This window comes from Podospora anserina, chromosome 3 (assembly GCF_000226545.1).
Source record: "Podospora anserina S mat+ genomic DNA chromosome 3, supercontig 1".
NCBI lineage: Eukaryota > Fungi > Ascomycota > Sordariomycetes > Sordariales > Podosporaceae > Podospora > Podospora anserina.
The window spans coordinates 151506-177431 of NW_001914832.1; the positions used below are offsets into that span (position 1 = coordinate 151506).

The 25926-nt window shown below is 55.3% G+C and overlaps 9 protein-coding genes across 9 annotated transcripts; 3 read left to right on the forward strand and 6 right to left on the reverse strand.

Annotated features, from left to right (window-relative positions):
* Positions 1–1444: 1444 nt before the first annotated feature.
* On the reverse strand, positions 1445–2572 carry PODANS_3_460 (uncharacterized protein; the record flags this gene model as incomplete). Its single annotated transcript, XM_001903268.1, has 2 exons — positions 1445–2438; positions 2511–2572. 2 exons carry the CDS (start codon positions 2570–2572, stop codon positions 1445–1447), a joined length of 1056 nt encoding a protein of 351 aa, XP_001903303.1.
* Positions 2573–4645: 2073 nt separating this feature from the next.
* PODANS_3_470 (uncharacterized protein) lies at positions 4646–6030 on the forward strand (the record flags this gene model as incomplete). Its single annotated transcript, XM_001903269.1, has 2 exons — positions 4646–4822; positions 4879–6030. The coding sequence occupies 2 exons, from the start codon at positions 4646–4648 to the stop codon at positions 6028–6030; spliced, it is 1329 nt and encodes a 442-aa protein (XP_001903304.1).
* A 1619-nt stretch (positions 6031–7649) lies between these two features.
* PODANS_3_480 (uncharacterized protein) lies at positions 7650–8372 on the reverse strand (the record flags this gene model as incomplete). The annotated part of the gene is made up of 2 exons (XM_001903270.1): positions 7650–7986; positions 8077–8372. The coding sequence occupies 2 exons, from the start codon at positions 8370–8372 to the stop codon at positions 7650–7652; spliced, it is 633 nt and encodes a 210-aa protein (XP_001903305.1).
* Positions 8373–10244: 1872 nt separating this feature from the next.
* Positions 10245–14105, reverse strand: PODANS_3_490 (uncharacterized protein; the record flags this gene model as incomplete). The annotated part of the gene is made up of 3 exons (XM_001903271.1): positions 10245–11588; positions 11711–12406; positions 12462–14105. The coding sequence occupies 3 exons, from the start codon at positions 14103–14105 to the stop codon at positions 10245–10247; spliced, it is 3684 nt and encodes a 1227-aa protein (XP_001903306.1).
* A 432-nt stretch (positions 14106–14537) lies between these two features.
* PODANS_3_500 (uncharacterized protein) lies at positions 14538–16640 on the reverse strand (the record flags this gene model as incomplete). Its single annotated transcript, XM_001903272.1, has 1 exon — positions 14538–16640. The coding sequence occupies one exon, from the start codon at positions 16638–16640 to the stop codon at positions 14538–14540; it is 2103 nt and encodes a 700-aa protein (XP_001903307.1).
* Positions 16641–17099: 459 nt separating this feature from the next.
* Positions 17100–19733, reverse strand: PODANS_3_510 (uncharacterized protein; the record flags this gene model as incomplete). Its single annotated transcript, XM_001903273.1, has 2 exons — positions 17100–18452; positions 18516–19733. The coding sequence occupies 2 exons, from the start codon at positions 19731–19733 to the stop codon at positions 17100–17102; spliced, it is 2571 nt and encodes an 856-aa protein (XP_001903308.1).
* A 550-nt stretch (positions 19734–20283) lies between these two features.
* Positions 20284–21759, forward strand: PODANS_3_520 (uncharacterized protein; the record flags this gene model as incomplete). The annotated part of the gene is made up of 3 exons (XM_001903274.1): positions 20284–20776; positions 20826–21631; positions 21691–21759. 3 exons carry the CDS (start codon positions 20284–20286, stop codon positions 21757–21759), a joined length of 1368 nt encoding a protein of 455 aa, XP_001903309.1.
* A 738-nt stretch (positions 21760–22497) lies between these two features.
* Positions 22498–23196, forward strand: PODANS_3_530 (uncharacterized protein; the record flags this gene model as incomplete). Its single annotated transcript, XM_001903275.1, has 1 exon — positions 22498–23196. One exon carries the CDS (start codon positions 22498–22500, stop codon positions 23194–23196), a length of 699 nt encoding a protein of 232 aa, XP_001903310.1.
* A 66-nt stretch (positions 23197–23262) lies between these two features.
* On the reverse strand, positions 23263–24665 carry PODANS_3_540 (uncharacterized protein; the record flags this gene model as incomplete). Its single annotated transcript, XM_001903276.1, has 3 exons — positions 23263–24264; positions 24336–24516; positions 24601–24665. 3 exons carry the CDS (start codon positions 24663–24665, stop codon positions 23263–23265), a joined length of 1248 nt encoding a protein of 415 aa, XP_001903311.1.
* Positions 24666–25926: the final 1261 nt, after the last annotated feature.

Consider the following 25926-nt stretch of genomic DNA (forward strand, 5'->3'; position numbering starts at 1 on the left):
CCTCTCATCAGACCTCTGCCTGTTCCGTCACAAAGAAAACAGTGCCCTGGTAGTCCTGTACGTGGATGACCTACTTATATCAGCGCCTACGACGAAAATCATTAAAGATATCGCTACCGGGCTGGAGAGCAAGTATGGCATCAAGAAACTAGGCGAGCCGAAGAGGTTCTTGGGTTTTGATATCGTGAGGAACCGCGGGAAGAGGCAGGTCTACTGTCCCAGGTGGCCTATATCGACGCCTTACTCGAGAAGTTCGGCTATAAAGACATGGCCGGCGTGGCTACGCCGTGGCCAGCCAAGCTGGAGCTCCCTTTTACGTGGGAGAAAATGACCGCGGAAGTGAAGGAGTATATTCGGAAGACCGGTGCGTTGAACTGGCTGTCTACCGGCACTCGGCCCGACATTACTTTCACCGTTAACCGCCTTTGCGGGGGCAATTCTGGGCCCTCACCACGTCACTTGGAGTTGATGAAGCACCTTTTCCGGTACCTGGCTGCCACCAGGAAGCTGTGTATTGTGCTGGGAGGCTCCGAGTTCTCGGCAGAAGATATGAAGCTTGTGGGATTCGCAGATGCCTCACACGCGGATGTCTTACCTTGGAGATATTCCACTGGCGGCCACGTCGTCTTCGTGGCTGGTGGGCCAGTATTGTGGAAGAGTAAGAAGCAGACCTTCGTCGCCCTGAGTACGACGGAGGCAGAGTTTGCCAACCTGACGCCTACAGGGTATTCACTGCAGTGGGTGTCAAAGATATTGGAAGACTGTGGTGTGCCACAGCCAAGGCCATACATGCTGTACACCGATAGTAAGAACGCCGAAATCACAGTTCTGAACCCTCAGAATATCGCCAGGACCCGGTGTATCGATATACGGTACAAGTGGGTGGGTGAACAAGTGAAGGAAGGAAGATTTGGTATTCAACACATCTCTGGGTTGGAGATGCCGGCGGATGGATTCACAAAGGCACTACAAAGGGAGAAGCACGCAAAGTTTGTGCAGCTGTTGGGAATGCGAGATTTTCCGGTTTGAGATATGCAGGAGAACGTGTATTTGTATGGGAAAAAGGCCACTAGGGCATTGGGCAAAGGAGTCAAAGGAAGTGGAAGAATCTGGGCGTATATTGGGCTTCGGAGGATATTGGCGATGGCTTCATTTTGGACGGCGGTGTGCTGTCTGTGGGGGGGTGTGGGGCACCAAAGGGCCCAGGTTTTCCCAGACCCACACCGGTTTGCTCTTGGGGCTGGATTTTCTTACTGTTTACTTTTTAACCAACAACCAACTACTGTAATACCAATTTGCTTACCATTTTTTGGCCATTTTAGCCTCATTTTCGCAGCCAGTGACTTTCCTAGGTCGCCAGCCCAACAAGAAGACATTGGCATTAGACATCAACTACACACACTGGATTCGTCTCCCATACCAATCTACATAATCTCGATCTGCGCTAGAGGTAAAAGTAGCAGAACTCCCCGCCAGTGGTGGACATGACGTTGGCAATGGTGGTCGACGGGGCAGCATAGCCCATGTCAAGGACCTCGGTCAGGGGAGTCAAGGGGGAAGGAGGCTCGTTGGCCCAGCTCTGGTGGGCATAAGGACCAGAACCCAGGTCGGTGTAGCGGGTGGTGCTGAAGGGAGAGCCCAGGGCCTGCCACACGGCCCACATGCGATCCATCTGTCCGTGATGCACCCAGAAGGCGGGGTCGCCAGGGGAGGTGAAGAGATCACCGCCAGGATCACCACCGATGTTATAGTGCATGCCTCCGTGGGGGCCGATCTCGGGGGTGTAGGGGACACCTTCGGAGACGTGGCGGAAGGCATCAATGTTGGGCTGAGAGAGGAGGGTGAGGACGGTGGTCCAATTGGCGTAGCGCTGGTTCATAGCCGGGCCAATGTCTCTCTTGAGACCGCGCGGGTTGTAACCAAGACCACCGAGAGGACCAGCAGGCACTCCCTCCAGACCACCGACGGGTCCCAAGTTGATGGTCATGTTGGCGAAGGGGCCAGTCGTGACATAGCCGCCTCCGAGGCCGGCGGGAAGCTGGATGTTGCCGCCGCCGACGCCGGGAGGAGGCACGATGACGGGGCCCTCATGAGGGATGTACTCCCCGTTGCCGCCGAGACTGTAAGGGTCGCCGTTGAAGAGGGGGGAGTCTTGAGGGGCCGACGAGTACTTGGGCCAGTCCCAGTAGGGCTGAGACCCGTTGTAGCCGCACTCCTCACGGAGGGCCTTCTCGTACTGGTAGACGTACCACCGATGCCATGGCTGGAAGTTGCCGCTGAAGTGGATGTTGAGGGTTTGCTGGATATGGGTCACGATAAAGTCATCGAACCGAGACCTTGCTCCCGGCGCGACACTGGCAGGTGTGAGAGGGGGAAGGGTCTGGAGACACTTGACAGCGTTGACGTAGGCGAGACGCTCAGAGGTCGAGAGAGAGCCACTGGTTGTCTGGTCAGTGGTCCGGGGAAAGATCTTGAATGGTAGGAACTGGGGATGATGAAGATCGACTTACTACTCCCGACGAAACCGCAATTTGTCAACTGTGCAAGATGGCGTGAGCCCGCGCTTGCGCATCTTGCGCTCATTGAGGGCGACCTGGTTGATGACTTTCGCCTTGGCTTCCTCAAGCAGCGAAGTGATCTGCGATGGCTCCTCAGACGCGAGGTCCTCGACCGGGGTGTCTCTGGCCTGTGGGACGACATGCCCCTGAACGGAGACAGCTGCCAGGAGGACAGATCCGAGAATGCTGGCGGCCTTCATGTTTGGCTGATGAGTGATGAGGAAAGGATGGGCGTTCGTCAAGGGGGAAATTGGAGCGCTGCCACGTTTTCGCGCTGGGTGAAGAAGGGGGAGGGCGTGATCATAAATACCACCGGTGGAGGGAAGACATGAGGTTGGCCCGATATGGCATGCTCGGGGTCGAACCCAAAGAGTGGTTCAAGTGTTCAATAGAACCAAATGCCGAGTGAAGGCTACTGCATAGCATTCTGTATCCTACATAGTATCGTCGAAGTGGTCCATTATCCCACTGTGCCCCTTCATGATGCCTGACCTCACGATTCCCTGCCCGTGGTCCTGGATTCAGCCACCAGCCAATGGGCACCAGCGAAGTTGCATTTTCGCTGGGATTAGACAGACAAGGCCAGGGTGGAAATTCCCAAATCCCAGGGATCCATTCCACTTTGAACCCTTGTTGATCCCCGACCGTGGGTCTTTTCAACCAAAGAAGAAGGCAGGGAAGGAAAGCAAGGACTTCAAGTTGCCAGCAGGTGGTGAAGAGTCGATGCAGAGTGTAATAAAACAACATGAGGCGAGGCCTGACAGATGCCAGGGCTTCTCTTTCATGGTAGGACCCGAGACTGGTATTCCATTTCAAGACTCCTTCCAGATGCGCATGACGATCCAAACTGGCGGGGAGAAGGACGGAACAGCAGGGGCGGCAGTCGTTGCCCGTGTCTGCACTACCTACTGCAGGCTCTTATTCCCGTCACACACACTAGTGTACCTATGGATTGCCACTCCACCCAAGACCCGGTACTGGGGTCCGGTCCAATCAGGCACACAATTGCAACGACCATGATTCATTCAAAACTCCATCCAGCGGACGACGATGTCACCGGAAAGGGGCGACCGGGTGGGGAGGTGAGAGTCAAGACGGAGAGTCCCTAGCTCAACCGTAATTCGTTGGGCTGAGAAGGGTCTTGGGGGTGTGTTGCAATCTTCTGATACGATGCTTGACCGCGACCAAAACCTGCATTGCTTGCGAGCCAGAGGGACTCGAGCAATCCGGCCTTCATGAGGTTGGGAATTGCAGCTCCCACAGGTGCTGTGGTGATGGGAATAACGAGAGTCAACATTGCCCCTGACACCCCGGTACCTAGATGACCTCCGTCAGTACAAACTGTCGGTGTGCAGAAGGACCTTGCAGATCATATGCCGGCATCCAATTGTACGTTACCTAAGAAACAAACGAGGTTGCAGCCAAACGAGCGTTGAGCCAGGTCTCTGGAGTGGACCCTGGATCGTCAGTCTCGTTTATATCATCCGGTTCAGGAATGAGAGAGGCAGAAGAAAAGAATAAACCTGGTCACCGGGTCCATCTTGGCACTTCAAGCAAAGACGAAGGATTGAAAGTTCTGCAAATTCCTCTATGGTGTATGTAATAGGATCCCTTTGTGATAAGTTTGAATGTCGTGTTTGGCCCGGGTGCTGTTCCGGTGTCCCGACTTTCACATGAGGGATGGATGTCTTGTCAAATCTCTTCTCATTGAAACAACACACAGGTTCTACCTTGACCAAATCAAGCATGTGGTTATGTCTGGATGCCTACTTTAGGCGCATGGCGACAGGCATTGCCTCGGAGATGCTGCTGAAGATGACGACGGGGGAGGAAATGATTGACAACGGGGACGATGCCCAACAGACCATGTCGATAATAAAGTTTCTCGTTTCTTTTGCCTGACGACGTTCATGCTGTCTCAGATCATCTTGCTTGTTCTTATTCCCTGTCAAGCCAGGTTTGTGACATCTTAAATATGTACAAAAACCTTCTTTGAACCTTCTTCCCTTTCCCTTGGGGTCCGGACATTGTCGATCGTTTTTCATATCCATGTCCACTGAGGGGCCTGTGACTTTTACTTCATCATCATGGCAAGCAGCAACGGCGTCTCGCTCCCTCCCGACGAGAATAGGGGTCCCGAGATCCTCGCTATTTGCGGTACGCTGGTGGCTCTCTCTGTGCTCATTGTAGGCTTGAGGATATGGGTCCGGGCTGGCATGATCGGGCAGGTCGGTATCGACGACTGGACCATCATCGCTGCCACGGTATGTGTTTCTCCCCAGCGATGTCGACCTGCGGTCTTACCTAACCCTGACACCAGACGGTCATTTTTGTGGAGATGATGATCATCATCCCGCAGGTTCACTATGGAGCAGGACGACACGTCCAGTACATCGAGCCCCCTTCCAACGTCACGAAGGGCCTTCATCTCAACTTTGTCACCCAGCCGCTATGCCTCATTGCTCTTTGCCTGACCAAGGTAAGCGTGGGCTTCTTCCTGCTCCGCTTAACTCCATCCAAGAGGTTCCGAAGATTCGTGATTGGCATGATCATCTTTACTGTCCTATCTGCAACCGGAAACTTCTGTATGTCACCTTCCACCTTTCTTCCATTCCTACATACATCGACATGTGAAAGTCCCTACTTACAATGTACCTATCAAGTAACTGTCTTCTTCCAATGCCAACCCCTCGCCTTTACCTGGGGGGGTGTCAGCGAAGGGAAATGCATGCCTCCTGATAACCTCAAGTTTGCCGCCTTCTTCAATTCATCTGTTGCCGTTCTGAGCGATATCATTTTCGCCCTTTTACCGGTCCCCATGTTATGGAAGGTGCAGCTCAACTGGAGAGTCAAGAGTGCCGTGGCGGCTATCCTGGCCTTGGGTGTTTTCGCTGCTGTTGCTGCCATTGTCAAGATTACCTTCCTGGGGTCTTACGGAAAACACGGAGACTTCCTATGGGACTCTGCGGACCTTACCATCTGGTATGTACCTACCCCGACGTGGCCATACACGCAGCATATCCTTCTGCTGACCACCTCGTGCACGTCTCCAGGACAACAATCGAGATCTGCACCGCCATCATCGCCGCCAGCTTCCCATGCCTCAAGCCCCTCTTCAAGACCTTGTTCGACGGCTCTTCAGCCCGCATCAGCGGCTACGGCTCCGGCTACAAGGGCTACGTCCGCGACACCAACAACGGTACAAAGAGTGGCAACAGAAACACACTCCGGTCAAAGGGCACAGTCACGGTCACCGCAGGCGGCAACGATACCGAGTTCGAGCTATATGGTGGCAAGAAGTTCTCCACGGATGTCAAGGCTGGCAATGCTTCCAGCACGAGCATGGGTTCTGAAGCAAGCATTCTCAAGGAAACCACCAAAGGGAACGGCATCACCAAGACAACATCGGTGTGTGTGTCTAGTGTCAGGGACGAGGAGACGGGCAGATGAGCGTGGTGTCCCGCCTGGTTGACAACGGAGTATGGGTATCGAAAAGGGTCACCATGCAAAATAGAGATTCAGGACGCTTCTTCCATCACACTCCATGAGAGCTTGTTTCCTTTGTGGTATTTTTTTTTTTACCTCGGCACCTCACCCAACTATCTACCTAGGCACATAAAAGTAGATGTGGCGACATTACTAGATGCAGCCAATCATTATCTCAGCCACTACAGGGTGGCATTCCGTCTCTCCACTGATACCTTGAATTGCAGAGACACTTGTACGTCCACCTGACGCAGATTGTGGGTCACTTTGGCGCGTCACAGCTATGGGGAAGTTGAAGACGGTGAGGAGGGGATCGAGGTGACTGCTTGTAGGATTGATGGGTTGCGGAAGGACGCACATCATGGCTTCAAGTGGCTACCCTGGTATGCAGCATGCAATATTGGGGATTGGAGGTGGCGAAGTTGAGGCAGCCAAATCAGCGGAAGGCAAAGCAGGATCAAAGAGGTAGAACCATTGATCTGTTGCATACATCAATACTTCGGCATCCACGAATAGCATCTATTCAGACAGGCGGGCTATGGGGTAGACCCCTAGTGGAAAGTGACAGCAGAGCCTCTGTCTGAATCAGCTTATGCATGAAGCGAAAACATACTTCACCTCATAGGCCCTTTTGTAAATATATCTGCCCTTTCCAGAGGAGACAGCTACCATATCTACTTGGTCAGCGTGGGGCCCTAGACAAAACGACTAGGCGCACACAATCTCTTTGTTTACTTTTTCTCAGGGGCACTCAGGGGAGATAAGGGGCGCACAGCCCAGTCCACACTCGTCAACAAACGGCTCAGGCAAAACGTTTCAGGGAAACAAGCAAAATCAAATTTCATAACTAAATCTCAAAAACAAAAAAAGAGAGAGCATCTTTTTCAAAAGTCCCCCCACAAACCGGATGAGACCAGATCCAAAGACTCAAAGAAGAAACCACTTCCCCACTCATCCGCACGTTATCCACCACTCCCTTTCCAATCCCCCTCATCCTCCTCAAGATCCCTCGGCTTCAAATCCCCTCCCCCCCCACCACATCCTCGATAACATTGAAAAGCGGAGCACAAAAGAAAAGTCTCATCATCATCCCCTTTTCATCCCGCTCCTCTCCGTTCCTTCAGCTGTTGCAGCCCCCCAGAAGATATCCAAGTGTCCTCTCAATGAAAAGAAGAAACTTAGCGGCAGAACTGCCAGTTGGTGCGGAAGATGACGTGAATGCTGCCGTCGAAAGCGTCCACCTGTGGAAGAAATGGTCGGCGTTAATGGCCCTCGTAATTAGCCCTTCTATTCTTTTTTCTCTAATGCATTCATGATGATGATGATGATGATGGTGGTGGTGGTGGTGATGATGATGATGATGATGATGATGATGATGGCAGATTAATATGTGTGTTAGGTAGGTAGGTGAGGAGGATAAGGTGGGTGGGTATCTAGTAAGTGTTGTGGTGTCTGTGTGTGTGTGTGTGTGTGTGTGTGATTTTTTTTCCCCGGAGCCGCCGAAGGACCTTGTTCTTTTCTTTCTTTCTTTCCCCCTTGGAGATTGGTTATGGTAGAAGAGTGTGTGTGGGTGATGTGTGGAGAGGTAGTAGTAGGCAGGCCAACTCAGGCGCTTGACGTGGGAACGCAACGGCGCCACTTGAGCGCGAGCTTTTGGGGAGCACTAACAGTCATGGTTCCGAAGTAGGGGGTCGCAAGAGGAGTAATGCGGATCTCGGAGTTGACGTTGAGGATGGCGGTGGTCTTGCCGCAGGCGGAGAAGGCCTCGACACCGACGCCGGCGAGCATGTTGTAGTTGTCCTCGTAAGGGGCGACGAGGTTCTTCTGGAAGACAACCTCCTGGCGCGGGTCGCCGGAGAAGGTGTAGCCGGCGCGGACGGTACCGGTCTGGCCCTGGGCGAGGGAAGCATAACCGGTGAAGCGGGTCTCGATGACGGAGAACCTAGGAGGGGAAAGGCAGCAGGCGTTAGTATGTTCCGATGCGTGCTCGAGGAGAAGATGTCTCTTGGGTCAAGTAGTAGACTTGACTCACTGGTATCCTGAGGGGAACTGCAGGTTGATGCTGATGCGGCAGTTCTTGCGGCTGTCAGTGGCGGGGCTGGTGCCAGGGCCGGCAGAGACAATGTATCTGTCAAAGGCAACATCGAAGATGGTGCCAGTGGCGTCAACGTTGACAAAGGCGTGGCCAGCAGGGCAGCCAGTACCGATGGCAGTGACGCCGAGGATCTTGATGTCGCTGGCGTCGGGGACCTGAGGAGTGATCAAGGTCTGGCGCTCAATGACGGCGGCCGAGGCGGCGCCGGCAAGGAAGAGGGCGGAGAAACGCATATTGAAGGGACTGAAAGCGAAAGCTTAAAGATCTTGCAAGGTGTGGAATGAAGAGCGAAGTGGTGACGGTGAGATGAGAAGTGAGGATGAGGATGAGGATGAGGAATTCAGAATCTCAAACTTGGGATGATCAACAGTCTTTTATAGATGATTTTCTCTGCATCACTTTCTCCTTCTGACCATTCCCAAGTCCTGCAGAGCTGGTGATGCTCTAGTCTGAGAACGAGGACCAAAGCAGACAGCGGACCTCGTCTCCGAGCCTTGCCCGTGTCGCCATTCCCATTCTGGCCGTCGACGAGACTGAATTCCACTCCCTCATCGGCCTTCCTCGCGGCCGAGTATCACGTCACAATCAATTCTGCGACCCCAGCTTGCTAGTCTCGTGATGCCGTGATATCGACCAGACTCACCATGGTGGACTTTGTAGCTCAGAATAGTGTCATGGTCAAAATAAGGTTGATTAAAAGGGAAGATCCATGTGAGTCCGGGGCCGTCAAGTCCCACTGCTGGCACAGCAATCTACCCCAGAATAGCTTACAGTCTCGCTTCCCGGTTTCCATGTGCCCAGAGTCGACTGTGTTGTTATTTTTGTCGACTTTTTCATCAAAATTAATATCTGCTCACGTCTTGGTGGATTGGCTAACCAGGTGGCTGGACAGTGTCGGACTGTCAGTGTCTGTCAGGATCCGCTTGCGCCGTCATGCTGGTCGACGAGGTACGAAGCAACCTGATATTGTTACGGTGCTGTTGTGCCTGGTGCCTCGCAGGACGCCCCCGATGTATCATGTCTGCCCGTTCGGCGACCTTACAACGGCCTCGCAAGATGCAACGCTCTTGACCTTGACTATTGGTGTTGGACGACACATGGACGCTCTGGGATCCAGCAAGGCTCGCACTTTGGTAGTCGGTCCGCATACACGGATGTCCCCATCCGACTGGTTCAGGAAGGTCGACCAGAGACACTAGACTGCGGTTTGAAATTGCCTAGGCCGAATCAGACTTGTTCTTGGAGAAGCCCCCGGCATCGTGATGCTGGGCCCGGACGTTGAATCGCCAAGGGTCTTGGCCAGATGCCGTGTGTTGGTTCAAGGGTCATGTAAGGGAACTCGCGATGTCACTGTCACGACATTCTCGTCACCACATTGGCTGGCCCTATCCGGTACCGAGAGAGCCACAATATCGGCCTCGGAAGACCACCCACCATCGGAGAATTGGGAATCTAGATGAAAAGGTTAAACTTTGTATGGAGAAACAGGTCTCCAAGCCGCCTATGCTGCCCCCTTTTTTCGGTTTTGTTTTTCGACCACGTTGAGGCAATCGCAGAGCCGCTCAGACCCGGGAAAACCGCGGGTTGATGCCAGCCCAGTGAAAATAAATCAACTGCATGTGAAGCGGGCGAAGGGTTGGTGGTTCGTGGGTGTCATCGCTACCTGTTCTGCAGGGTTCAGTGTCGATGTTTTCATCTGCGGATAAAGTCGAACATGCTCTTGGCGCCTGATTTTGGTTGTTTCTCCCCGCAAAGTTCGTGCCTTGTACATTCGCCTAGGTGCTATTTCCAACACAGAAGGTGATTCGGGACAGGTCACGGTGCCATTTGCCGTCTAATTCTGTCTGCAGGTCGCACCCAACCTGGGTCTGGCGTTTGCCCATGCGAACGTCAGGTGTTGTTCTTGGTTGAGAGAGCCTCAAGTTTTGTTTCCTCAGATATACCAAGCTCGTTCAAGCAACCTTTGACAAGCCGACATACCCGGAAGTTTGTCTGTAGGACTTCAGCATCCGAGGAGGAGAGTAAGTAGCCCTCTTTTTTGTCTGCTCGCTTTGATAGCCGAGAGGCGGCCGACCTGCCAGAACCGTATACACATACTGATGGGACTACGACGAGGACAGCAGGTACTCCGCAATTTCTGCAAACTCCCTGCCATGTTGCAGCTTCTCTCGCCAGCGCAGTGGTATCGCCTCGGCCCCGTCCCGGGCCCCCAGGAGACCTCCCGCAATGGCGCCGTTGGTATCCGTATCCCGTCCTACTCTCACAACATCGACGAGAATGTCTTCCAACGACCTCGGGTCAAACATGGCGGCCACAGCAAGCTTGAGGGACTCGAGCACATAGCCCGAGGCTCCCCGCGGGAGCTCCTCTCGAAAGTTCCTTGCGCTCCTCGGTCCGTGGAGTGCGAAATCATCCAGCTTCACCCTATGTCGGCCCCCCTCCATCGCCCTCTGCACCTTTCCCACCGCACTCTCAACCCGCCCCCCTCCTCTCCCCTCCCTCTTCTCCTTGTCCCCAACACCCTTCAACACCTCCATGCCGGCCTGCCACGCCTCTTCCGCATTCTTCCCTTCAACCAGAGCCCCCACCAAAGCATTATACACCACACAGCTAACAACACAGCAACTGTCATCATGCGTAACCGCCGAAATCCCCATACTCTCCTCCACCATCCTCCCCTCATCCCGTTGAAACAAGGCAGTAGGTACACACCTCATCAGACTCCCATTCCCTGCCCTCCCCTCCCCCGCCCCCGACTTGCTCGCATCCCCATACGCCTTGAACGCCATGATCCCCTGCGCCGTGGCCCCCCCAACATCCCTCGGCTTCCTCCCCTTCACCCTCCCCGGCCAATCCCTACCCTCAAACCAATCAACAAAATACCACGCCGCCCTTTCCACCACCCCCTCCCCTCCCTGCCCTTTTTTGTCGTTCCTCGCCTCATCATAATAAGCCAGCAGCACCGCCCTCGTAAGGTCAGTATCGTCCGTCGCATCCCCCGCCTTCCACCCAAAGTGCCCCCCGCCGATGATGTCTCTCAGAGGGGAGGGGAACTTTTGTTGGATCTCCTCCCAGGACATGAACTCTAGCGTCGCGCCCAGGCTGTCACCTGCGTGGACGCCCAGCAGCGCTCCCAGCACGCGGGAGGGGTCTCTTTTGTCTTCTTTTTCTGGTGCGGTTGACATGATGTTGAGAGTGGATAAACTCGGAGATAAACTGTTTGCGGTGGTGATCGACAATGACGGAGATAGTGATGATAAGATAGCTAGGTAGGCTCTCGGTGGTGATGATTGCTGCGGAAGGTGCAGTTCCGTTGATTGGAAAAGGGAAGATAAAAAATCAGGGGACCAAACGGTGAAGCGGGGTATATGTCTACCTCTCTTGGCTGGCTTGCGTAGGTGGTTGCCTCGCATCAACGCCTCAGGCATCGCCCCCCCCCACACACCGAGCTCGCGCAAAGTATACCGTTGAAGGCTTTTTAGTTCAAATCCATCATTACGTTGTCATCATTTTCATTAAAAAAAAAAAAAAGAAGAGCTTTTGGCTATGCAATATCGGTTCAGTTGAGCACGCCCTCTCCCCCCTCTTCAACCTCGCTCAACTTGAGTGCCTCGGACACATCATTCACAAAGTGGTCCTCTCCCCCTGCCAGGTCCATAATCCCGCTACGAATCAGTGTCCTGCCCACCTTGGAATCCCGCGATGGCACCCGGCTGAAGAAGATTCTGACGCCCCTCTGGCGGTAGTCTCTGACAATCTCCTCCAAGACCTGCGCACCGCTCCCATCCAGGCCCGTGACGCCGTGAATGTCAAAGATGATATTTCTGTTGGAGTCTTCCCTGCGCAGTCTGGGCAGGGCAGGATGCGCCATGCTAGTCCCGTACAGCTCCAGCCGCCTCAGTCTTGTCTTGAGCTCACCCGTATTGGCAAAAGTTAAAGGTTCTGGGATCTTGACGATCAGGCATCCCTCAATAAACTCCAATCTGTCCGGATTGGCCTCGGCGTTCTCGAACCGGTTGGTGCCCGGAATGCGACCGAGGATCTGGATGCGTGGGCGCGTGGCATGCCGGATGACTTGCAGGAGTGACAAGAAGACGCCAATGGCCATGCCGAACGTCAGGCTAAAGAATATGGTGGTCAGGAGGATGGTGAGCATGAGGCCCAGCTCGTTCCACGCGTGGATCTTGAGAAAGAAGGAGATGTCGTGAGGGCATTCCTCGATCAGTGACCACGCAACGACCGAGATCAGGGATGAAAGTACTGGTTTCTGCAAAACACTCATCAGCATCTGATCACACGAGAATTTCCATCAAAGCACAAACCGGGAGATAGTAGAGATAGGGCAAGCAAAAGGTAATGCAGAGCAGTGTCAGGCCGCTCAGAATGATGGACGACATGGGTGTTCTCCCACCGGTCGACCTGTTCACCTTGCTCCTGCCATAGCCGCCAAACCCAGGCAGGCTCATGAAGCACCCGCCAACGATATTGGCGACGCCCAACGCAACGAGCTCCCGATTGGGACTGAGCTGGATCTCCGCGAACGACGCTCCGCCCAGACTCTTTGCGGCAACAGACGACTCGAAGAAACCCAGCAGAGCAATCAGGAAGGCGGTGCTGGTGGCTTCGCGGATATACACCATGTTGGACCACTTGAACGGCCAGCGGAAAGTGAACGAGTGCCCACTTGCTGCCTCGACCTTGCCCAGGACAGCAACACCGGCCTTGTCCCATTCAAAATAGTACGTCAAAAAGGCCGACAGAACCACCACCAGGAACCGATCTGGAATGTAGGCCACCCCCGGATATCGGGGCTGCAGTCTCCTTTTGATCTCCCGACAGACCATGATGACAACAAAGCTCGTAGCAGCCACAGTGAACGTCAGCGTGTGCGCCTTGTCCAAGTTCCCGAGGATAAACCACAGTTTGTCAACACTGCTCGCGTGTCCAACACGCGCCTCCTCCGCCAGCTTCTGCAACCCCAGCTCGGGAATCAGCTGGTCAACCGCAATCACGGCACCAATGGCACTGATAAAGCCCCGAAGGAACGGCCTCGATAGCACACTATCCAAAAATCCGAGCCTCGCCACGCCGGCAATCAGCACCATCGCCCCCGCCAGCCCGGCCACAATGCCACAAATCCTCGCATGCAAAATCGCATCATTGTCCCCTCCCTCCCCCTTATCCACGCTCCCCTTGATCACCGTCCCCACAAGCAGCGACCCCGCGGCCTCGGGCCCGATAACCATCGCCGGACAGCTCCCCAAAAGCGCGTATATGAACGGGTTGAAAACAAACGAATACAACCCATTGATGGGCGGGACATGGGCCAGATTGTCCGCCAGCGACAGCGCCATGGGGACGTACATGCCCGCCACCGTCAGCGCGGCCACAAAGTCGCCCTTGAAGTAGCTCCAGCTGTACTCCCTGGCCCAGACCAGCACAGGCATGTAATACGACATGTACATGAGCGCATTGTCCCGGATGCCGTGCCGCTCAGCAAGATCCCTACTCGTGCTCATCTTTTTGCTGCGCATCCTCGCCGCCCATGTTTTTGGCCTGCGCTGCCGTGGTGCATTGTTTTGCCCCTCTGCCGGGGCGGAAGCACCACCCGTTGCCGGCTCGGCTTCGCTTTCGGATTGAGCTGCGCTGTCGCCGTCTCTGGCACTGCCACTGCCACCGAGGAACGACCGGGGGCTTGTCGGGCGAGGGGAGAAGGTGCCGTGGTCGCAGGGGCCGTCGTGGACATGTTCGTGTTCCCTGAAGTCGAGGGCCGAGTCGAGGAGGGAGGTCGCTTCGGTGGGGTTTGGGCGGCTCGGGCCGGCCGAGTGTCTCCGGTCAAAGTAGCCGGTACCGGGCTGGTCGGGGGAGGAGGACAAGCCCGAGTCGATGGATCCGTACGATCCGGCTGTGATGCTCTGGCGCAGGCCGCTCGGGTTCGTCGGCGCGTGAGGATTGCCCGCCGCCATGTTCGTCCGTCTAACAGAGCAGAGGGGTGAACAGACAGGGAGGGTTTCGTGAGTGTTATTGGGCCATCAATTATGATGTTGGAAGAGTGGAGGAGCGGTCAGGTCAGGGCTGGCTGGACAGGGAAACTGTCCCCGCGGAGTCTAGGCCAAACGTAATAGCGTCTCAAAAAAATGCAACGGGAGGCTTTGCGAATTGAGAGGCGAGGCAGGCCACAGGGAAGCTTGGGGCGCGCGTGTGAGGTTACTCTACGGAGTATCCCGTATGCGTTTATCCAGTGCTGGGAGCTGGGTGACCCCGCAGTGTCGGTGGGTTTCAGGTCTGCGCAGCCAATCAAGGAAAAAGGGTTGCCAACTGCCAAGGCCCCGTTTGCTCGCAAGCTTGATTACCTTGTTACATAACTCACGATGTATCATCCCATTAATCCGGTACTATCATACAATAAACACACTCAGCCGACTGCCCATCAGCTCGCTCTTGGGAAGCTGCACATCCTTCTTGTCAAAGTCATGTAACAGCAGCCAGCAGATCATCCTAAACACCAGCGCAAACCAGATGGTGTTCCTCCTGATCTCCGTATTCGTCAGTCCGTGCTTCCTCCATGTTTCCGCCCTGCTCGGGGTGGGCGGTAGCCTGCCATTGCTGAACGTCCCTGTGGCCCTCCTCGAGTTTATCCCGAGTGTCGGCGGCCTGGGTGAGGAGTGTGTCGTCGTGTTTCCGGTGCCATCCTCACTCATGGTCCCCATTGTCTGCGCCGTTGTAGTCTGCTGCAGCCCCACCAAACCAAGCCCGTCGTACCCGGGCTCGGAGTAGTGAATATCCTTGGAGGCTTGGGCAGCCTCCTGGTCATAATGCTGGTTTGTGTCGTCAAGGCTGACGGCCCTGATGCGGATATCGTCAAAGTAGTGCTTGATCAAAGCCGCCTCGCGCTTCTCGTGTGGTGTCTTGAGTAGATCGTCAAAGGACACATCGCCTGTTGCGCCTTCGTCGGTTGGCATCGGTGGGAACTGGGGGGGTTGCGCCGGTGTGCCCGGTGCTGATGCTGACATTGGGAGGTGAGTTGGTCTCCCGGTAGGCGGCGGGGCGGCAGCTGTTGGGCTGTATTCCGCCCAGTCGATGTCTCGTTGAGAGGTGTTGATTGCCAGCAGAACCTCCTGGACATGACGGCGGAGGACGTCGAGCACGACATCTTTGGACGTCTTGTTCAGGATGCTGTCACCGACCTCGTCAATGGCCTCGTGCAGATCATTGAGGCACTTGGGCGAGTATTCTCCGTCACGTTTGGGAAGCTCTTCTTCCAGGTCGCTGGCCAGTCTGTCAATGTTGGCGAGTTCGGTTGGGGGTGTGTATTTTGGCCCCTGGTCTGTGTTGATCTCAAAGTTCAGCCTCTTGCGGAACTCGCTCAGCAGGCGCCGGGGCGAAAAGGCCTGCTTGTTCAGAGCGAATGCCACGGGGTTGGGCAGATAAGTGAATGGCCGATCCTTGATGTGAAATGGCCTTGCCAGCATGGCCAAGACTTCAAAGACAGCAGGAAACAAATGCACATGCTTCTTTGTTTCGTCCGAGTAGCACTGCGTCGTGTACTCGTTGCACCGGATCAGGTTGAGCGTCTCGGCAATCTCGGTACGGCTCCCCAGCTGCAGCGTCTTGAGATCTTTCTGCTCGTTGATGGGCGCTTTCCAATTCCTGTCGTCCTTCTTGTCCCGATAAAAGGTCGGGACGTTCCCAAAACTGAGCTCTTTGACCTCAGACGTCGGTATCACCCTGTTCTTCTCGAACCTCGGCCAGCCGGGCTTCTCGAACGTGAACACCAGACCAAAGTCATGGACCCTGTTCCCGAGCACACTATACCCGTTCCCCTCGGCGCGGTACTTGTTGTTGTCACGGTCAAACTCCTTCCAGTATATCCCAAGCACAGCGCAGAGCTCGATGATATGACAAATCGCCGTCGTCGCGTAAGGCCTCTTCACAGCAGGATGCTTGTCAAAACTCCTCCTCATCGGCTGAATAGCCACCGCCAGCGACACCGGCCCCTCATACGGAAGAGTGACAGGGCTTCGCGTGCCGCTCTCCGTCGCAAACTTCCTCCACTCGTTCGCCTCCCACTGCTTCGAGTCCCGCTCCATCATCTGCGCCGCCTCGATGGCCAAGATCCACGTCGCCAGCTCGTTCTTGTGCGTGTGGACCCGCTCCCTCAGATCGTTGGTCGGCAGCTCAACTCTGGTCTTTTCACAGCTCTCGCGCGTGCCGTCCACGTACCAAATCTCCTTCTCGTCGATGGGACCCCTCGTGTTGTCGCTGGCGGCCATGAAGATGATGGGCGCCTCGTACTGCACCTCGCCCCGGAACCACCTGAAGCTGATCTTGGCGTGTTCTGCCCATTTTCCCAGGACCTCTCTGTCGCGAATCGAGAGACCGTTGATCCTCCCAATGACGGCTTGGACATACTGCAATACTACGCCAAGCAAGGCGAAAAGTGAGATGACCAGGGCGGCAATGGCCACCTTTTCCTCCACGGTGAGATCGTTGTCGCTCATCTCTGGCGCTTCATGGATGGGTGAGTGAAGCAGACCATTTTGACGAGGCTGGGAGCAGGAGGTGATGAGGGGCGAGTGCGCGTAACCCGGCGGCTGAGCACTCTTGTCCCAACTTCCATGCAGCCACTCGCCTCTCTCACTCGATTGGGATTCGCGTCAAAATTTGGGCAAATGCTTGGTTGTACCTTGAATATTCTGACGGGTCTGCGCCGCTGCACTGCATCGTCGATGGTAAACAATCACGAAAAAGCCAGCAGATGTCTCTAATATTACGGGGTGTTATATCTATGGGTATACCGTACTAAACAGAACAGAACAGAAACCCAAACCCAGCTCACCAAACGCCGAGCTTTCCCTTATTCCATGTCCGTCACAACATCGCTCGTCGTGACCGCCATTAGTAAAACAATGCAAAAGTCCAAAAGGAACATACTACATACAAGGCAACACGAGAACGCATCAACCAAACGCCTTGCTCATCTCCTCGCCCTCGACAGGCGTCACCGAAAGCTCAATGAGCTCTCGAGCCAGCTCAGCCGTCGCCGGGTCGATGCCGGCCTCCAAAACCAGCTCCTCTTCAGCAAAGCAAAGCCTGGCGAGCATAAGTAGGTATCGCTGGGACCCTCCGTGGGAGGCTGACAGCTTAGCTCCCATTTGAACCACATCTGCTGTGCGTGGGTGTGTGACCAGCGTGTGGAGCAACAGGATTGCCCGTGCGATGAATCGGGGCAACAAGGATGCAAGCTTCTCTTCCTCACCGTCTTGACCGTCGGGATCATCCGCTTCGGCCTCGTTCGTAAAGCTGTGTATGCCACCTCTCGCCGCCGGATTCTGAACTATTGCTGGCAACCCGCCATCCAAGTCATACAGTCGGTCAATAGCCCAGCACAACACTGTGACAAGACGCGGGATGACAACTTCGCTCCTGGCCGCCTGCACCATGCCATACGGACTAGAGGTAAAAATCACCAGCGTCCGCAAAGTCGCGGTCCTCACCTCTAATTCCTTGACGGAACCTTTGGGCGCCCACCTCGGCGACTCATTTAGAAACAACGACACAGCCTTGATCGTCTCCTTGGACACCTGGTCCAAATCCTTTGCTTTGGAGCGGGCGGTGGATGTCGCCGACACTGGGCTTGGGATGGGCCCTATGCTGTCGGGCAAAACCGACGTCCACAGCAACGACAGCATCCCATACCAGTCTCGTTCAGGGTGTTTGACCGACAGCATGCGCAGAACAAACTCGGGCTCGACCGTGCGCCAGAACTGAACGAGGGGTGAGTGCTTCGTTGTCTCTGCGGTCTCCTCGGCCCCAGCCTGGCCACGCGCCGGTGCGGCGCATCCCAGTGCAGCAAGATATAGCAGGGCGAGACACTGGGTAACGTCAATATCAAGACTCAACTGTCGGATTGCAGGGTCGGCGTGGCTGGACAAATCCCCATCAGGGCTGTGGTGCCGCTGGAGGGCAATGAGCTGACAGGTCGTTGTACACACTGGGACCAGAGAAGATGTGATGCGGGGCGCTACCACCACAGCATTCAAATCAAGCGTGTAAAGCACCAACGATGCTAAATAGTAAATCGGTGCGTGGTAGCGCTCAGATAGACAGCGCTGCCACAAGTCAATCACGAGCTCGGCAAAGTCGGCCAGCAACAGAAGCGGCTCTTTGGGGCTGCCCAACCGAGACAGCTTCTGGAAGATAACGGTGGAGAACGTCTGACTGGGATCTGATGGGAATGTAAACCTGGAGAAGAGATCGAACGTCGGGGGCTGGTCACGGAGTGCACTGTGATCCAGGACCAGCCTTAAGAACTAGAAAGGAATCATGTGTCAGTAGATATTGCAGCAGATGGAAGGCGACCTGGATCAACTTACGTCATACGGAAGAGCGTTGGCAGTCGATATAATGATCGTGGGGGTTATTACTTCACGAGTCGCCCCACGATCTGGTCCAAGTGCGTTCTCATCCACCTCGAGGCCATGTTTCGGGCTAGCAAAGACGTGCCCGCGCTTCCTCTTCCCACCCTTGGAAGGCGTACGCTCGCCAGCAGGTGGGATGGTGGGAATTGCATCCCTCCTCCGAGAGCCTTTGGTAGGGCTTGATACGACTTCCACATCGTTGAATCCGTCGGCCTGCCCCCAAAACTTGTGGTTCTTTTTCGGTGTGGATGCGCCGTCCTTCTTTTTGCTCTTTCCTCGTCCTAAGCCCTCTCTAAGATCCTGCTGGGCAAACTGAAGCTCAGTGGTAACATTGCGAGTTGTTGCCCGGAAGTCGTTCAGTTCCCGCTCATGTTTTGCCAATGTCTCCTCGTGTAATTTCCTCAAACGTGCAACCTCGGAATCACGGTCGTTCTGTATCTTGTCGTACTTTGATCGGATGATGAGGGCCTCCCCTCTGGCGGTTGCAAGCTCCGACTGGGCGGCAGCGAGCTGGGACTGGAGCTGGGCAATAATGTCACCTTGCGGCCCTGGCCGAGCCGACTGGCCTGCGTGGGACGGCTGTACCGAGTAGGGGCTTGGGACGGGAGGAACAGGCGGTCGGGCAAATTGGGATTGAGTCGGCGCATGTTGTGGGCGCGGTGGCGGGAGCGGACGGGCAGGCGGGACAGGTCGCAGAGAGGGCGGTGCGTGGTAAGGGATTGGGCGAGAGGATGGCACTTGAGGATATTTGGGAGGCGGGGGATAGACTGGCCGGGCTGTAGGAAGTGGTATATGCTGATTCCACCGTTGGGTGTTGGCGAGATTGGCATTCAGTCGGGCCTGCTGGACGGGAAGCGACTTGGTGGCCCACGAATTGGTCTGCTTGGGTCCGCCAGGCTGGGATTGCTGGGCAATCTCCTCAAAGACAACGGTGTCGTCGAGGTCGTCATCTTCGTCGAGACCGTAACTGTCCTGCTGAACATGCTGCTGCTGCAACTGCGGCTGTGGTTGCGGTTGGTGGTGCTGGTGCTGGTGTGTAAGAGGTGGTGGACGTTGTGAGACCTGGGCCTGGGCCTGGACCTGTGTCAGTTGGATGGCATTCTCCTCGAGCTTCTGGAGGTCGCTTTCGTCGATCTGGTCCAGGAAGTCTTCGTCGGAAAAGTCATCATCCATGGCCGTCGGTTGTTCGGTTCAAGGTTGCGATTGTGCATACCCGTGCCATGCCTCTCAGCCCCGCGCTTAGGTCGAGTCGGATGTTTCTACGGTTGAGGTCGACGTCACTTGCGCCAGACGCGCTTATTAGAGTTGGACTTGACCTCTGTCAGTCGAGGAACGCGTTGGAGTGATTACCTAATCACCTAACCGTTGGGAGACCCCCCACTGTGCCGGCCAAGACGGACTTGACGTAGCACCCCAGTTCCCGGGCAGACCTCGAAATTTCCACTCAAGCAGGACAAACACCAAACCAACAAACCCACTTCAGTCCACCGACGCTGCTCCCGTATGTTGTCGCAAAGCGCCCCTTGTCTTACTGCCTGTGCTAACATCGTCGTCGCGCTCCCCCGCAAAGAGCTCCTCGCTTCCCTCCCATCTGAGCTGAGGCCACTGTCCTCCTTTGCGCCGTCCTGCCAAATACCGATTCGTCCGATTCCGAACCCCTCGGGGACCTGACGTTGCCTGTCGTTCGGGGCCAAACGCATAGACACCCCATACCTCACCCATCATGGCCGGAAGGCAGGGCGCGGGAGCCATCGAGTCCCAAGCAGAAAAAAAGACCGAGATGGTGGCCGAACCGGACTCGACATTGTTAACCAAGCCAAACCCCGAAGCGACGAACACTTCCGCCGCTCCGCCGGCGACAGTCTCCGAGTATGAGAAGAAAAAGGCCAACTTCATGGTCAGGACATTTTGGACCTTGGTGATGATTGCCGGTTTCTTTGCTGCTCTGCTCGCCGGTCACATCTACGTCGTCTTGATCATCACCACCATCCAAATCATCTCCTTCAAGGAGGTCATCGCCATCGCCAATATAGGCTCTCGGGCCCGCGACTTGCGCTTCACAAAGTCTTTGAACTGGTACTGGCTCGCGACCACCATGTACTTCCTGTATGGCGAGAGTGTTGTCTACTACTTCAGACACATCATTCTTGTCGACAAGGTCCTGCAGCCTCTGTCTACCCACCACCGCTTCATCAGTTTTTGCATTTACATCTTTGGTAGGTTTAGCAAACTCAGCCGTAACAACAAGGCTGACATGACTCTCAGGTTTTGTCATCTTCGTCACCTCCTTGAAGCCAGGGAATTTGAGGTTTCAGTTCTCGCAGTTCGCCTGGACGCACATGGCGCTGTTCCTCATCAACATCCAGGCCCACTTCATCCTCAACAACATCTTTGAGGGTCTGATTTGGTTCTTCTTACCCGCCGCCCTTGTCATCACCAATGATATCTTTGCCTACATTTGCGGCATCACCTTTGGCCGCACTCAGCTCATCAAACTCTCGCCCAAGAAGACGGTCGAAGGTTTCATTGGCGCGTGGTTTTCGACCATGGTCGTCGGCCTCGGTCTCACCTGGTGCCTGCTCCGCTCCAACTATTTCATTTGCCCTGCAACAAACCTTGCCACGAGCATTCTGCAGGACATTCACTGCGACCCCAACCCCGTCTTCATCCCTCGCACCTATACGACCCCCGAGTTCTTTTTCCTGCCTCCCGGCCATACCGTGAGTATCACGGTGGCGCCCATGTACTTTCACACCTTGGTCTGGGCCACGTTTGCATCGTTGATTGCCCCATTCGGCGGTTTCTTCGCCTCGGGTCTCAAGAGAACCTTCAAGCTCAAGGACTTTGGCGACTCGATCCCCGGTCACGGCGGCATGACGGACCGCATGGACTGCCAGTTCATTATGGGCATGTTTGCCTTCCTCTACTACCAGACCTTTATCGCCGTCCGGGACTACAACCCCGGTGCCGTGCTGGACATGCTGGTCACCGGGTTGGGCGTCGAGGACCAGGCGCACGTTGTGAAGGGCATGTTGCAGATTTGGGCCAGAGATGGTGTCATTTCCCCAACGGTGAGTATCCCTCGGGAAATTCTGTTTGCAAGAGCTTCGTCTAACATCATGTCAACCAGGCTGCGGAGCAAATTTTGAACATCTTGGGTGACAACCTCGCCTCGGTGTCTCATCACCTGACAGAGTAATGCTGTTCCTCCATTGTACTATACGTGCCCCCGATGGGCGCCTGGCGTGGTTTATCGTTTTATTTGAGGATGCATTTTTTTTGTCATGGAGCTCGAGCGTCCGTTGCGAATGTGATATGATATTCAGGGACGGACAAAGCAGTCCGGTACATGGCAATGGCTGTGGCTACGTTCTGGAAAGGCATCAGCGACAAGTTGCGGACACTTTTTTCAACATTTGTATGGGCAACTAGGTGTGTGGATGTGACAAAGTTCATACAAACGAGGTGGAGGAGGAGCCCTTTTCCCGGTTATAATAGCGACTGTAATCTACACGGAGCGAATTGCATGGGAGGAGTACATGGAAGCATGGCTTTATTTTTAGGATGGTCAATTCAACATTTCAGAAACTTTTGATACCATCAGTCAGTGTCTTCGTTGTGAATCTTGTATGTATCAAGCTCGGTCGATGACTAAGCAGCCCGAGCAGCAGTGTCTTTCTTCACATACCCTCCTTGTCAACATCAACCTTTTGGAGTGAGTGGAACGTTGACACCTAAAATGCAATGGACAACCCACCAGCAGCCAACACCCTTGGCACCCTCGGAGCGGTAAAACCTCCTTCTTTCCTCTTTCTCTCTCTCTCTCTCTCTTTTCATCGCATGCTAACACCATCCCAAGATCTGCTGGTCGATCCAGCTCCTCCCCCAAATAATCATCAACCACCGCCGCCGCCACGCCACCGGGCTGCAACCCGCCATGATGATGCTCTGGGCCTGGGCCGGCGTCCCCCTGGGAGTCTACAACATCGTCTCCTCCTTCAACCTTGCCCTGCAGGTCCAACCTCAGATCCTCGCCTTCCTAAGCCTCGTCACCTGGGGGCAGTGTCTCTACTACCAGCAATGCTGGACAGCGATCGAGACCCTGTCCGTGGCGGTGCCGATCGGGATGGTGATGGCGGGTGTGGAGGTCGGGCTGGTGTTCGCGCTGCGGAACAGAAACGGGCAAGACTGGGCGATGACGCTCATGGCGGCGTTGTCTGCCCTGTTGCTTGCGCTGGGCGTGCTGAGGCATTACGTCGATATATGGAAACATCGGACCGTGAGGGGGATTTCCTTCTTGTTTGTGGGGATTGATGCGCTCGGGGATGTCTTCTCACTGGTGTCGGTCGTTTTCCAGAAAGAGCTGGACGTGTTGGGAATGGTGATTTACGGGACGGAATTGGCTCTCTGGTTGGGAGTTTTTGCTGCTGGCGGGTGGTATGACCTCCTGCCCAAGGTCCGGCAAAGGTGGGGGTCGGGGAGGGAGGGAAAGGGGGGAGAAACGAGGGGGGAGGAGTTGGGACGGGGCCAGGCCGAAAATAACAACACGGCGAGAGCAACCGGGCTGGCTACTTTGCACGATGGGGCGTCATCAACATCCGTTTTTCGGACGGCATCAAGGTCAATAGAGGGGTAGTAGATGGAAAAAACATTGATATCGCTTGCTATATACAGGAGGTACATAAGATACATTACAGATTCATTATTGCTCGTTAACAAACAAGCCCGCCATGCCCATGCCGGTGCCAATGCACATGCTCGTCAGCAGGATCTTCTTGCCGGTCTTTCTGCACTCGCTGAGGCCGGTGACGATTTGTCTCGCACCGGTGGCGCCCAGTGGGTGGCCAAGGGCAATGGCACCGCCACGGGGGTTCATCTTGGCCCAGTCGAGTCCAAGCTTGTCCCGGCAGTAGACAGCCATGCTTGCAAAGGCCTCGTTGATCTCGACGACATCAACATCGTTCAGGGTGATGTTGTGCTGGGCGAGGAGCTTGGGGATGGCCACGGTGGGGCCAATACCCATGATGCGGGGGGCGAGACCGGCGGTGGTGGAGCCGACGTATTTGCCCAGGATGGGCTGACCGAGCTTGATGGCGGTGCTGCGCTTCATCAGCAGGATGGCAGCAGCACCATCGGTAACCTGAGAGGCATTGCCACCAGTGGTGCAGCCACCCCATTGAGGGAAGGCGGCGCGGATCTTGCCGAGACCCTCGGCGGTGGTGCCAGGCCGGATGCCCTCGTCCTGGGTTAGGGTGACCGTTTTGGAATTGCCGTCCTTGTCCTTGATCTGGGTGGTGATGGGGACGATCTCGTCATCGAAAAGACCGGCCTTTTGCGCCCTCTCGGCTCTCTGGAAACTCTCGGCGGCGTACTTGTCCATCATCTCGCGAGTGACACCAAAGTCAGCGCTGACGTTCTCGGAAGTCCAACCCATGGGCTGCATGCAGTCGACAGCCTCCTGGGAGTGCTTGGTGACCTCCTCGTCAAAGGGCTTCTCGAGCGCATCGCCGCCAGCGGTCATGCTCTCGGCTCCCATGGCGATACCGATTTCGATGGATCCGTTGGAGATGGCGTGGGCAATGTCGGCGACGGCCTTGAGGCCGGAGGAGCAGAAGCGGTTGAGCGAGTAGACGGAGCAGGTGTTGGGGTAGCCCGCGGCGAGGGACGCGGCGCGCAGCTTGTACGAAGCCTTGCCATCGGAAACCTGTAGACCAGAATAGTGTCAGCGCTCACTGTTTCCAAAGACACTCTGAGGGGACGGACACGGGTGCGCACATTGCCCAGGCAGATATCTTCGACGAGAGCGGGGTCGAGGTTGCTCCGTTGGTTGACCTCCTTCAGGAGAGCGTAGACCATGTACTCGATGGTGGTGTCCTTGAAGCCACCCTTCTTGGCCTTGGCCAGAGGCGTGCGGACGGCGAGGGTGATGACAATGTCGTCGGCATTCTTGGAGGTGCTGCGTGTTGCGGCGAGTGGTCAGCGGCCAAGTCAAAAGTCAAAGTGGAGGGAAGGGCATGTGAAAGCCCACGGGACAACTCACATTTGGGACAGCCCGTTGCCGGGGGCAAGGTGTTTGAGGATGGAGCCGAGTCTTTCTACCGCCATTGTGAGAGTCTTGAATCCGGTGTGGGTGATCAGGAATTGAGGTCTTCGGGGCAGGAAGGGACAGGAATGTCGTGCATATTATTTATTATATCAACAATCAAGGGCAATGTTGCTGCTGACGGAATTGGTGGCGTTGGGTCACTTTGCCTCGGCATCTTTCGGCGTCTGCGGTTGTTGTCCATCGCAGATGGCCTGGTTCGCGGTTGAAAGCTGGCCCCTGGCGGGGGGGCGGGGAGGGGGGCAGCCGGGGCTCGCGGGGGCAAGGATGGCGTTGGGGTAAAGTGACCCGACCGGCCCATTTGAACCGCTTCCGGGCCACGGCTCAAGAGCTTTTGCGGGGAAACCATTCGCTTCCACAAAGGCACCCACCGCCATCGGCAATTGCTTTGCTTGTTGGGGTCCTCCAAGTCCAGGGACCATCAATTGAAGCCAGCTGAAGGGAAGTCTTTAAGAATACAGAGACTTCTTCTCTCAGCCTTATCTTGCACACTTCATGCCACAGACAGCCCTGTTTCTCAATCTCCACCACTTAAACCTGCACCCGGTGCCTGCCCTGTGCGTTTGAGCTTCAGCGTGTTCGTCTCTGCTGGGCAGTATCTGTGCAGTCGTTCGTGCCTTGCATATCTCTGTGTTCAGGTTCAGATGACAGCCATTGGCAGCTCTGCTCTGACAACTCCCTCTCATCCCATAAATTAGGGCCTTTTGATCAACTGCCATCTCAGTCCTCTCATTAAGAAAGGTGCAATATAGCGGCGCTAGTCCCAACACGGGCTAGCGTCTTATCATGCCAAATCTAGGCGGCCCTGGGTGCCTGGGCAGCGCCAGCCACGAGCTTTTGCCCCATCAAGCTGAAAGGGTCTGTCTGTCATGGAGATAACTGGCGCTTTCAGCTGGCCGTATTGTTGTGGCCATGCAATTTCTATTGCGGCCATGTCGTCGTCCTGAACATCTCTTCATCATGATTCTTCTTGTAACGCTCGTTCATTCTTGATTCCATTCCCTCCCGTCGGCAGCGTTGGCCATACTTACGCTCTCTTTTTCCTTTTTTTTTTGGGTTGCTTCGGAACTACGGAGTAAACGCAAATCTAGATCTCGGACCCCCCTGAGCTGACAACAGTCCCTCTTCGCCTCGGGAACCGACCGACGACGGCCTACAACCGCGTCAACGTCAGTATCCCTTCGGTCTCTGAACAACGAGATCTGATCCGATCAAGTTCTGACTGCCCAGCTTAACCCAACGGTTTCACTACCAGCGCTCCGT